Source organism: Malaya genurostris, chromosome 3, assembly GCF_030247185.1.
Source record: "Malaya genurostris strain Urasoe2022 chromosome 3, Malgen_1.1, whole genome shotgun sequence".
Classification (NCBI taxonomy): domain Eukaryota; kingdom Metazoa; phylum Arthropoda; class Insecta; order Diptera; family Culicidae; genus Malaya; species Malaya genurostris.
The window spans coordinates 268,906,612-268,920,325 of record NC_080572.1 but is presented as its reverse complement, the minus strand read 5'-3'; the positions used below and the strand labels follow the sequence as shown (position 1 = coordinate 268,920,325).

General features: G+C 37.8%; 2 protein-coding genes across 2 annotated transcripts in view; both read left to right on the top strand.

The window, feature by feature from the left end:
- LOC131435173 (fatty acyl-CoA reductase wat-like) overlaps window positions 1–4,349 on the top strand; it is a 54,261-nt gene extending 49,912 nt beyond the window's left edge. The window contains exons 7-8 of the mRNA XM_058602791.1: window positions 3,635–3,742; window positions 3,817–4,349. Of these exons, the coding sequence (XP_058458774.1) occupies window positions 3,635–3,742; window positions 3,817–4,057 (349 nt within the window). The 3' untranslated portion in view covers window positions 4,058–4,349. The remainder of the gene's footprint in view (window positions 1–3,634; window positions 3,743–3,816) is intronic.
- Window positions 4,350–11,783: 7,434 nt separating this feature from the next.
- Window positions 11,784–13,714, top strand: LOC131438086 (fatty acyl-CoA reductase wat-like). Its single transcript, XM_058607884.1, has 3 exons — window positions 11,784–11,973; window positions 12,029–12,627; window positions 12,686–13,714. The coding sequence occupies exons 1-3, from the start codon at window positions 11,852–11,854 to the stop codon at window positions 13,507–13,509; spliced, it is 1,545 nt and encodes a 514-aa protein (XP_058463867.1). The 5' UTR covers window positions 11,784–11,851; the 3' UTR covers window positions 13,510–13,714.

The window sequence follows — 13,714 nt, the reverse complement described above, 5'->3', positions numbered from 1 at the left end:
GTAACTAAAATTCTCGATTTATTAATTTTCATTATTCCCGCCACCCTGAGCTGTGGTAGACACAGTTCTACCGCAAACATGGGTTGATAAACCTAAATTGAGCTGGTTAAAGACTGGTTGATAGCAATTGTTTTTAACGATTTAATCATTTTTAGTTGGTTTGATGTAAAGTCGCCATAACTAAGCTCCAAAAAATCATCTTTTCTCTGAGTTTAATTCATTTGGCTTCTCCAATATATGAATGAATGAAAGAGTTTATTTATACTCGGTTTTAATTGTTTGGTCTTTCGCCGAGGTGTTCTTCAATATATGTTTCCACTCAGTCATTACAATACTTAACTAAAAATCGCTTCTACTGTGACTACTTAATTTTTCAAAAGACAAAAATCGCATCAACGTTCGTGTGTTGGTTTCAATAACGGCACTCTTATGGCGTTTTCGTTTTTAATTTGCACTACACCGGTGCAGTGCTACACGGAGGCATGAATAAACGAACAAAAATGACGAAAACATAAACAGTAACCATTGACTACAATAAACGATTCCATTGCACAGAGCTACACCAAACTTTTGATGAGTGCTACACCAGTGGTGTCGGTGCAGAAAAAGTGTAGCACTGGTGTAGTGCAATTGGCAAAAACGAACGATTTCAGTGCCACCTTACCTACACCGGTGTAGTGCAATTTAAAAACGAAAACGACATTAGAAAAAATTACATTTACATTTGACGTAAATTCAAGCATGCCGTATTTTTTAACTTTAGCTAAACTAGCGTTGAAGCTTTTGAAATGATTAAGTTTTACATGCTTTGTGATGTAAATTCAAGAGAATTGCGACGCTCCTTTTATGTGCATCTATGGAGACATAAATTTACACGATTTTTTCTAATACTGTTTTCGTTCATTGATCAGAGCAGCCCGAGAGGTGACCCAGAGTCGCCCAAACAACTTATTAGATGTTTGTTTTAGCAACCTGGGGTCGCTCTAGATCGGACTCCAATCGCGTAATTTCGCTCTGAAAATTTTCTCGGGTCGCACCACGCAGTTTGTTTATTTTGCGAGTTTCTTTATTTTTTTCTTTCTTTCATGAGTTGTTGTTCAGGGCGCGTACTACGTGTTCGTTTTACTCGGAGTCAAAGTCGCCCGCGTGTAGGTTCTCAAACGAAAACGGTATAAGTGTTACGATTTTTTTTGATTTGAAGAGACGTTTTATTTTCATCTAATTTTTCCGGTTACTTCTTAAATTCTTTCGACTTTTTTTGGTGTATATTTTTATAGTGCTCTATCGATTTCTTTGAGCTTCTTTTTCGACACAATAAATATTCTAAGAATTCTGAGTTTCAACGATTTGGAGGAAGAGCATGCAAAAATACGTACTCCTTTTTAGGAATCAATCTTGAGTAAAATTGGTCTCTCTATCTGAACCAAAAGGTTCATCTTACAGAAAATGTGAGCACAGTTTTCGGAACAATCCGATCTTGATTGTACTTCTCTTTATCTGCGTATAATTTCAAAAAATGCTCGCATACAAAAACACGAATGTTCAAATACTGGAGATTTCAAACAACTCAATTCAATTTATGAAATATCCGGATTATTATTTTACACTTTGACTTTTCACTGATATTCCGTTCATCAATGTTGATATGAGAGTTTAACACAGATTTGCACAAATTCATTCAGGCGAACACAGATTTAGGAAAAAAGGCGGGTGGGTAATGTCGCAGACATAACTGGAGGACTTGAATACGAATAAAACTGACAAGTGCTTTTTAATTCTTCCGAATAGAGATAATGGTTCGTATTTTTTAATTGATTGTGTGAATGTTACGAATTCCACTACCTCGTTTCCGGAATTGAAACGGTATATCTAGACTAAAGTATGACTTATTGACGACAAGCGTGTTCTACCACACAAATAGCGCCGAAAAAATGAGAGTAAAAACCTACAACAATGTATTTATTTTTTTGTAGATTTGCTTACGTAGTGTGGAAAAATTTTGCGTAGCTTCTTGGAAATATTTTAACGATTTTGAAAGGAATTGTTTTGTAGAGTTTTTTCGATTTTTATAACTATTGAGTACATCATTTATTAAGGGGCTGGTAGGGTCTATTAAAAATCATTTATTTTTTTCCTTGCATATTCTAATAGTAAAACGATTCAAGGATGAAACTCTGGAAGTTATGGTCCTTTTTCTTTTCTAATATCATACTGCGAAGAGACAAGAGCTCGGCGCACAGGCCCACGAGCTCTGCATAGATTGACTTGAAAATTCGACAAAACATTTTTGAAATGTTGTTTTATAATAAAATGCAAAGAAAAAAGAAAATTATAATACGAAAGTGTTAAACTCTACGCGCTCTCTACGAAATTAAATTGTTTTCTTCGATTTTATAGACAATAAATTTTTAACGCGTTTTTCTTGAAAACAGGTTGTGAAAGGATTGAACTCAGTTCCAGAATCAAATTTATAAATTTAATACCAACACGCAGATTCTGAGTTTTCAATTGGAAATGGAATTTTGAAAGTCAATTTTGGAAATAAATTTAGAAATTGAATTTAGGAAGTAAATTCTGAAACTGAATTCAGGAATCAAATTTTGATTCAGAAGTCCGCACAAAAATTCAGGTTTGGAGTTTGGATCTAAAATTTTATTCTAGAATCCAAATCAAATACTCATATCTTGAACTTTGTTCCAGAATACTGAAGTTGAAATTCTAAATCAAAATTCTGGATTTACTAAGACTCAGGAGTCTTAGCTTTAGCTCATGAATTCCGAACCTGAATTGAGGGACTGAACTCAGTTCCAAAATCTGGTTTCACACCAAATTTCTAAATTTAAATCCAGCACGCAGGTTCTAAGTTCTCATTTGGAAATGGAATGTTGAAACTGATCTAAAATTTTGCTCCAGAATCCAGATCTAAAATTCATAATTTAGTGCTTAAATTTGAACCGTTAGGTGGCGTTAGCCGCTCAACATAAACTGGTGACGCACTGATGAATCCTATCTTGAAATTTGAATCAAAATTCTGAATTCCTGTGTTAAAAAAATTTAGTTCCAGAATAAAGTGTTTTGAACCTTTATTCTGGAACTAAATTCTGAACCATAAATTAGTTAAAGTTCAAAAATCAGAATCCAGGTTCTAAACTCAGTTCCAAAACTCATTTTAGAATTCAGTTCCAGTCTCCAGTACAAATTAAGATTTACACAACGCAGAAGGTTTTGTATTGCTGCTACTGTTGTTGGAAGGTCCTCATCACGACGTCCAGTTTAAAGTACAGGTAGAAATGATCGATTTTTGATCATGGTTTACCTTTTATACTCGTTCAGATGAACATTGGAACTGATATGTGTCTGGTTATCTCAAAACCGTCGTTCGAGTGCAAAAAAAGGCAAATGAGTTTTCTTAATTTTTTTCCAAAAGTTGATAGAAAATGTTAATATTTTAATCATCAACGAGACCAGACTTATATAAACACTTGCTACGAAAACAAACTTGTTACAGCCAGATGATCGGGATATTTACCACTCTGTAAATATTGTTGTGTGATTATTCTACAAAATCAGTTGAACTTGAGCAGTCATATTAAAATTTTTCATTTACTGATCGAGCATTTCCAACTCTCTCTAGAATCATGGACCTCTACCGGAAAGTACACAAATTTGCAACGGTCATCTCGTACTTTGCCAATGGACGGTGGCACTTCGAAAAGGAAAACATGAAGGGCTTAATCGAGAAGTAAATTTCGCAATCGGGGTGTGGAACTAATGCCCGAACTAATGATTCTGTTTCGTTTCGTTCTTTCACAAAAGATTATCACCGGACGATAGGGACATGTTCCAGTGCGACATCAGCCGGATCAGTTGGCCCGACTACTTCTGGACGTACATCCACGGATTGCGACGACACATCGCCAACGAACCGATGGACAATTTGGAAGATGCCAAGAAGCGACACCGACAGATGGGCCTGGTACACTACTTCATCCTGGCGATGTACTACTTCCTGTGGCTGGTGCTATTCTTCTACGTATTCAAGTGGCTACTGCTTTGAACCACCGGTCCTGTTCAGTCGAAATTTATCGTATAGGTTGTGTGTAAACGAATCGTTTTGACGGTGAACGCATGCTCAAACATCTTCCTGTGATTTCCTTCGATGAAATTTAAGCGGATGGAGGGAAATGGTATCTGTTTGTTTTTTGCCGCAAAAGATTTTATTGTTTAGCATGTAAGTTACGAAGGTGTATCTAGCTTTAGGGGCCTAGTTGATCTTGCTGCACGGAGACACCCTGTTTACGGGTGTTAAACATGATCAAATAAATTTTAAATTATTTTCTAAACCGAAACATTTTTCTTATTTTTTGATTCGCATTACATCACATCGTTCCTTTACACAAAATGGGTTTTCCTTCTTTACCGTCACATCCGTGCCCTCTCAGTCGACGGTCAGCCGCGTACATACCGCAAATTATTGTTTACAATTTGTGCAAGTTATTACGAGAGCAGACTGCGGTTCAGCCGACAGAGCTGTGGTCAGCTGATGTTGCTTCCTTGAAGCTGATATCAAAGCCAGTTAGACTAGTTTTCCGGCTAACTTCGCACCGAAAGCCACCTGCCTACCGGCTCCTTTGGCAGTGTGCGATAGTTGCATGAAACTGAGTGACTGCGGCAACGCACTTCTCACTTCATCGTAGTTCATGCGATTGCACACCGGTTCTAATGACGCTAGAAAGTTATATCATTATTCGGTAAGCTTCGAGTACAAATGTACCTTCAAGCTAATAATGTGGTTTGGCCGTGATGGACTAAACGATTGACACACTCCGGCAATTTATAACAGGTCAAACCGATGCGGGCGGGATAGAAACAAAATTGACGCGCCATTATCGGTCACTCCCGCACCTTGAAATCGTTGAGTAATTTACTATGAATTGTTTTTCATCTGATGATGCAATATTATTTGAAATTTTTCCTAAAGCTATATTTTGTTTACCGATTGAATGACAAGAAATCGACACATAAAATAACGAATTTAATGTGTATGCCAATGACGCAGAATCTATAAACAGTATGAAAAAACTTTACGTTCTAGCTACTGTTTGTATCTACGTTCTAGCTTTGTTTATAGAGCCTGTTACATAAGAGAGTTGTCACTCAAGAACTGAGGTTCATTGAAGGTGACACTTGCCGCAGTTACTCTTTTCCTGCTTCTTATTATCAATTTCGTTCACTGGTTTACAGCTAGTTCTATTTCTTCAGAATGCTTCTTCGTTCAACCCACAGTATTCTAATCGACACAGTTCGTCGTGATCGTAAAATATCGGCGTGTATGCCAAAAATATCCACTCACTTTACTGAGAGTTTGCTAGACCGATATCTTTAAACGTTGATTCAAATAAAAGATATAAGGCTTGTTCGCGACAAAATCTGGACTGATTAAACTTGGAATAAAACAAATTTCTAACAGTAAATTCAAAATGCATTTTCAATCATTTAGTTGTGCGTTTTTATTCAGCTTAAAAAAATTACTGTTACTTAATTATGCTGCATGAATAAACTACGAGTTTACTGCTGCTATTATATTCATTGAAGACTTCTCTTCAACCGATTTAGCTGTCTTCATCCAATGGCTTCGAAATTTTTACATAGTTATAGAAGGTGTTTTTTTAGAGTGTCACAACTTTTTGCCTTTTTTATATAGAAATTCTATGCAATCACTGTGACAACCAAATTTACAACCAAGGCCCGGAGGGCCGAGTGTTATATACGAATATCCCGATCCGAATTTCGGTTCCGGAATTACAGGGTGATATGCACAAAAAAGGGAAAAAATAGGCACACACGAAAAAATAGTCTCAGAGATGGCTGAGCCGATTTTCACAAACTTAGATTCAAATGAAAGGTCTTATAACCTCATACAATTTTTCTGAATTTCATTTGTATCCGACTTCCGGATCCTGAATTACATTATGTGGAAATTTATGAAAAAATGCGCACTCAATTTTCTCGGAAATTTCTCAACAAACTAACTAATGTCGTTTTTCATTGAAAAACACTGGTGGCGTGGATTGCTCTGGTTTTGCACTTTCGAGCAGAAATGGCAATGAAACACCGTCAAAATATTGCATTTCTGCTCGAAAGTGCAAAATCAGAGCAATCCACGCCATCAGTGTTTTTCAATGAAAAACGGCATAAGTGAATATATAAAACTACTTTGGTACTACTAGACCCCGGGTTCCGCTTCCGGAAGCACCGATAATAGTGAAGAAAAACTCAGTTAAACTGATTTTCACGAATCATGATTCAAATTAAAGCTCTCATTGTCTTGAAAGATACTGCGTAATTTTGTCGAGATCCGACTTCCGGTTCCGAAATTATAGGGCGACGAGTGTCAAAACATTCAAATCATCATTCAAAATGACAATGCAAAACTGGTACGCGGTGGTACGTGCGGTACGGAAGAAGAAAACAGCACCGGTTTTGGTCCGTTCGCAGCGTGCTTTGTTCAATTTCATTACCTACTTGTTAGTATTATTACAAAATCATGCTATGTGTGTGTGTCTGTATGAATGTTGTCTGCATGTGTGTTGTCAACTAAGAGGTCGAGATCTCAGAGATGGCTGGACCGATTTTGATCGAACTAGTCGAAAATTAAACGTCTTCCGTCACTCTGAACGATATTGAATGGTTTCGAGATCGGATATTTACTTTTTGGAGTTTTATGTCAAAATTTTCAGTTTTTTGACAGTATCTGTCACACTTGACCTTGAAAACAGAATATGTTTTCAGACTCAGATTCCGCACGGTAATAGCTGTCCAAAAAATCATAGATTGTTTAAATCCGTTCATTTTTAACGGAGATATCGATATTTTTGTGTAAGCGACTTTTCGCCTTATTCCAGTAGTAGAAATTTTGAGCGCTGTATGATAAAGCAAAGCTTGGGCGCAACGTGAAACACGATTTTTATACTGTTACATACAATTGTTTCTAAGTACCAAAAAGACTGTGTACAGCATCCTTTTCCATGACATTTAGCCTCCGCCCGATTTTAGCACGGTTCGTTTTTGGCAGCATAATCGTTAGAATATGACATATGTAAACCAGATGCTGGCAGCATTTTCGAGTTGAAAGCAATTCCATAATTATATTGATTTAAACTAGTTACACCAATAAATGCTGGAATAACATAGCACCCATATACCATTCGAATCAGTTCATCGAGATCAGCAAATGCGTGTGTGACAAATAATTTCACTTAATTTTCTCGGAGATGGCTCAACCGTTTTCGTCAAGATTATCATGGAAGTCGTATACTCCCAAACAAGGTTCCTGAATATTTATTTCGTTCCGACTTTTGGTTCCGGTTTTCGATCCGGAAGTTACTCAAAATTTTAATACGCAATACGATTTCTCAAAGATGTCAGCATTAATTTTCAAAAAATTTAAATCAATTGTAAACTATACAGTTCCTTAGGTGAATTTAACTATCTTCGGTTTTACAGATTTTCGAATTCCGGTTCCGACATCGATTCGTTTCAAAAAAGGCCTAATCGAAATTTATAAACAAAAATTAAGATTAAAAGAATTATGGTCCCACACCAAATTGGTGAGTTTCATCCGATTCATACTACCGATTCTGGAATTACAAGGTGAGAAGTTTTTAAAATTCAAACCGATAAAGAAGATCAAAGTCTTGGCATTACATTCCTTTGGTCTTTATGTTTCACCAGACTTCGCAGCCAATTCTTAGCGTACAGAATCATTGGATGGCTAGTACTACGATCCTACTGACACAATGAATCCTTCTAGGTCGGGGCTCGAACATATGACAACTGGCTCGAACAGATGACAATACCAAAAAATTCAAAGTTGAACTCAAAACTATTGCAATTTATGCGTCATATATATTTATGACCAAACAAACCGTTTTGTATTATGCTGGTTCCAGAACACTGGCTCTGGAAGTACCGAAAATAATGACAAAAAACTTTAAAGTAGAACTAACTTCAACATCTCATGGAATGTTCAATCGATTGTCACACATTTAGATTCAAATTCGATTCGATTTGCAGCTCCGACATTACAGAGCAATGAAAGATTAAAATCTCAAACTGCCGCTTAAAGCAACGGTCATTGGAATAATGTAATGAGAACTAAAACACCGAAGAATATTCATGCAAAAAAAAAACACATACGGATTAATAAAAAAGGTATCCTCTCACTGTTAGGTGGATTAAACACGTTTTTTTACTATCAATCGCAATTGATCTTCTTTCGACGCCATCTTAGATTTAAAAGCTTGTAGTATCACTAAAAATTGATTTTACAAAATGAACACGCAAACCCTTATGAAGAGTAGGGAAATTCGAACCCCCTTTTAATGCAGACTGATAAATCTCCCGAAAATCGTAATTTTTCAAAAATAGAGAACTAATGGTTTAAGTAGAATATCACATTTTAAACGTTGCAGTATTTGAAAATGCTAACTTGCTTTGAAATTGTAAAGATCATAACTCTATTTTGTCATTTTGAAAAATCGAGAGGAATTTCGAATCACTTTGCGAATTGAGATTGATGTAACCCGTTTATTTTCGATTTCGCAATGAAAAAATAAAAGATTTTAATAACAAATGTAAATAACAAACCGAGTTTTGTTTTTACAGAGGAGCAACTTTAGATCGGTCATGTTTTACAACGTAAAACAGCTCATTGGTGATAAATTAAAGGGTGATTTTTTAAGGATTATATAGGATTATAAGAAAACCCAAAAAATTGAGACAATTGATTAAATCTTTATTGGAATCGATAGAACGATCAATACAACTTAATTTTTGATAGATGATTCTATGCAAATGTGCAATTGGCCGCGGCTTCGCTTTAGATGGGCCATGCGGCCAGAGATGTCTATCTCCTCTGTGTGACGAAGAGCAAGCAAAATTTCTCCCCTCGCACTGACAACTTCAACGAGAGCTCTTCTCTTTCACATTTATACACCACTGTTGTGTAAAGTGTGCACGCATCATGAGTGCGTTTGTTTATTTCCTTTTACCTCTTCCACTGAATCGCACCAAAGTGCTAGAGCATTAGCTAACAAATTCTCTGAGGAGGATGCAGATACTTTCACAGAGGTGTACACGCCGGTGAGCACTCTGCTGTATGGTTTTCGTAGATGAAGCGTGGACACGCAAAATAAAACAATTTATCGTAAAATTTTCGGTTTTCCTTGCAAATTTTTCATAGCAAAGCCAGATCTACTCTCTATTATGTCGTTTTCGTTTTTAAATTGCACTACACCGGTGTAGGTAAGGTTGCACTGAAACCGTTCGTTTTTGCCAATTGCACTACACCAGTGCTACACTTTTTCTGCACCGATACCACTGGTGTAGCACTCATCAAATGTTTGGTGTAGCTCTGTGCAATGGAATCGTTTATGGTAGTCAATGGTTACTGTTTATGTTTTCATCATTTTTGTTCGTTTATTCATGCCATGGTGTAGCACTGCACCAGTGTAGTGCAAATTAAAAACGAAAACGCCATTAATTGAAGTTCACAGAAGTGTTCGCTCACAATCACGCGCCAGTGGTCACTTGGGTGTATTTAGACGAGAGCGCGTGTGAGCGATTCATGCGAAGAGAATGTGTTTCACTCGCGCCAGCTGCTTTAACCACAAGCACACACTCAAATGCTGTCTATTCGGCACTGAGAAGAAGTGCGCTTTCCTCTTTGTGCGGTGCTTCGTTTTTTCATCTTTGGTGTGGCAAAAATCTGACTCTAGCGTGTATAACTCTGGTGAAATGCCATCTCTGCATGCGGCACACTCTCTCCAACATATCGGCCGGTATTTCACGAATAATGCCACTCACATCAAACAGTTACTTTTATGGGATGCATTGGTAGATCTTCCAATGCTTTTGGCTGGTCTTCACTCCAGATGCGACAATTTTGCTTTGTGTCGTATCAAAGACATCTTATTAACAAGATATCCAGCTCTCACATTTCCCGAACAAATCACTGGCAACATACTTTTTGGCGAGCATGTCGCCCTCAGGCGAGTCCGCATCGAATCTCATACATAGAAGTAAGGGAGAAAATGTCAAATTCGTGCGCGCCAAAATAGCAGGGCTGCGCACCCATACAATTGACATGATATGTTGAATGTGATGCCGTGCGATGGCGTTGTTGAACTGAAAATTGATTTCGCTCCGAGCTGACAGGGTCTGGTCGTATCCATTCAACCAGAAATGAGTTTCGTCGTTGGACATAATTTTTCGATAAAAAAGTTGGACTTCCTTTAACTTTATCAGCGCCCACAAGACACGATTCACGCGTGTCAAAAACAATGTTGCCAAAAAGATACCATTACATAGTGGTTCGACATTCAGACACTTTTGAAGTCTAAATAATCATTTGATTGTTGCAAAGACCACCAAATCCTTCTGGTCAGATCGAATTCTAATGAAAATATTAAAGGAAACTGAGATAATACATTGGCAGAAGCTTCGTATCGATCGATGACAGATAATGACCAATAAGAGTAATGGTTCGAAAATCCCTACTTTCCCCTACTAATTTTGTATCTTTCATCTAAGGACATGTTCAGGAGTGTTTTAGTTCTAGATGCATAATTTATGTCAGTTTTAAAACTTAAATCTAGAATCTATAACAAAATAGACTGGCAGCCCCAGCAGCGTTATATCTGTGGTTCAAATATACAAAAAAAAAGAACAGCAACGTAGACCAGTTGTTAATTTGACAGAAGTACTGGTCGAATAAATAAAACTTACTGGGGATACGTTTGGTCCAGTTTCTGTTCTATTACAGATCTTCCATATATAACTTCTAGCTGCTGAATTTGCTGTACGAACTTTAAATAAGAACTTGTTTTGATTCACCTATTCAGGATTGTCTTGGTGGTTTTCTCATTACCCTTTATATGAGAAATCGACTGCATTCAAAAATTTCAGACCTGCCATTTGAATGAGTTTGGGAAAATCCGATTAGCCATCTCTGAGAAATAGAAGTGAACTGTGCCTTGGGGCTTTTGATCTCTATTTGCGGTACTTCAAAAACCGGACCGTCCGAGCGTTGGTTCAAAAGTTGATTTCCACAGTGATTGTATAGATTTACTTCAAGAGAAACGCAAAAAATGGGAACACACTATTTTCAATTCTGTCAATCAGTTTCGATAATATCATGATTATCACTGTTCAACAAACGGTATTTTTAATATTTATATCGTCGATATTTGCCTATCTGGAGGCGTTATTCGAATGGTAATATATTTGACGAAATTGATTGCCTCGAGTCACGATGATTGAGATGCAAGCAGGTATTCAGTGCCGTGCTGTCGGCCTATCGTCAGGCAACTAATTTTAAAGAAGCAATACGTTGAATGGACTATACATTACGGAATGTTTTCTATGTTGTGCTTTTCAATTATTGATGTACACACTGATATTAAAATTTGCTCTGTATTACGTGTGTTATGCTTCTGGTAAAATAAGCAGAGAATTCATATAAGCAATTTACATATATCATCATTTAAATTATTGTCCATTCTTCATATTTCATCTATAAAGTTATTTTCCATTCGGACGAAAAAAGAAACCTTCATAATTTATTCGGCAATTCGAAAAGAAACGAGACATTTATAATATCGATGCGGTAGCTGCTCAGCAAAAAATAAATAAACTATGTACCAAAATACTCAACCTGGCGGTCAAGCGATTAAAAATGCATTCGAAATGCAAATATGACGATAGTCGATCTACAGTTGACATTGTACGGAGCCTCTCAGTTGTGTAACAGCAGCTCATCCATCAACGTTGCGTTTGTTGTACCGGCAAAATGAACTCGGTGGAATTTGAATCGTACCACTCTCCACTTAAGGATTTCTATCAGGGAAAAATCGTGCTTCTAACAGGCGGAACAGGGTTTCTCGGGAAGCTGTACATCGAAAAACTGATTCGGTAGGAATATTGTTACGAAACGGGGTTGTTATTAATTTCACTTCTTGTGCTTCAGATGTGGAGTGTCAGAAATACTGCTACTCTCACGGAACAAAAACGGAAAAACTTCCACTGAGCGGCTGGCCTCCATTCTTTCGTCGGAACCAATTTTTACGACCTACCAAGACGACCCAGAGTTTTACCATCGCAGGATCAAGATCATCGATGGAGATGTCAGCAAGCATCAGCTGGCGATCAGTAATGACGACATGTCCTACATCGTGAACAACGCAAATGTGTTTCTGCATGCTGCTGCCGATGTCCGTTTCGACGAATCACTCAAGGAATCCGTTGAAACTAACGTACGTGGAACCAGCGAGATAATGAAAATTGCAGCGAATACGAAAGCACTAGATGTGTTCATTTATGTGTCAACTGCTTTCTCAAACTGCATCCGGGACACGATTGAGGAAAGGTTCTACAAACCCGCGTTCGATCCGTACCAGATTATCAAATTGGTAGAGCAGGAAAACGACGAAGAAAGTTTTCAGGTGGTAAGTAAGAAGATCATTGAGCCGTGGCCCAATACGTATGCTTTCACGAAGTCACTGGCGGAAGATATCGTAAGACAGTACTACGAAAAGATCCCTACAGCAGTTATTCGTCCATCGATTGGTTCGTACTCGAGGTTTGATTTTGATTTCAGTAATAATGATTTGCTCTTCGATTGAAGTGACCACCACGAATAGTGATCCAATTCCTGGTTGGACAGACAACATCTACGGCTACAATGGAGTGGTAGTTGGAGCTGCAACTGGGGCCCTTCGAATCTTTCATATCAATAACGACAACCGCGCAGAAATTGTCCCAGCGGATATAGTTGTAAACTCAACTTTGGCAGTCGGTTGGTACGCGGCTAATCATCGGGACGAAATCAACATTATCAATTGCACGGTTGCCGACAATCTTGTTAACTGGGCAACGGTGAGGAACGTGCAGATGAAATGGAAAGCTAAAATTCCCTTCCTAAACACACTTTGGATACCGACTTATAATACGACCAAGTACTATTACGTCTCGGAGGTTTTGAAGATCTTCTACCACGTAATTCCGGCAATCTTCTTCGATCTTGCGCTCAAATTTAACAGTCAGAAACCGCGAGTTATGAAGTTGTACCGCAAGGTTCACAAGTTTTCCGAGGTGTTGAGTTTCTTCACCAACAACGAATGGGACTTCCGAAACGAACACTACCACAAGGTGATGGCACACATGACGGCGGATGATCACCGGTATTTCCCATGCGACGTGAAGCAGATCGATTGGGTCGAGTTTCTGGCAAACAATTTGAAGGGACTGCGGATGTACGTCATGAAGGAGAAGTGGGATAATTTAGAGCAAGCCCGCAGTAAGTATCGGAAAAAGTGGATGGCACATCAGGTGCTTCTGGTGTTTTGCTATGCAACGGTTCTGTTCGTTGTCTACAAGCTGTTGCAGGCGGTTGGCATTACTGAGGTAGTGGAAGAGGTATTTACAATGAGTGGTACCTTAGGGCAGTGATTTCTAGTTTCATTATTCGGTGTCTATTTATGCTGTACAATGAGTGTCTGATAAGTTAACTTGGAGATACAAACTTTATAATTTTCATGATGACGCTTGTCGAAAATTGCAGGAATATCAAATTTTAGGTGGGTCATAGAATATAAGACTGTATTTTTATGTCAATTATTCATTCAGTAAGACAATTAAAAACAGTTTAAATAAA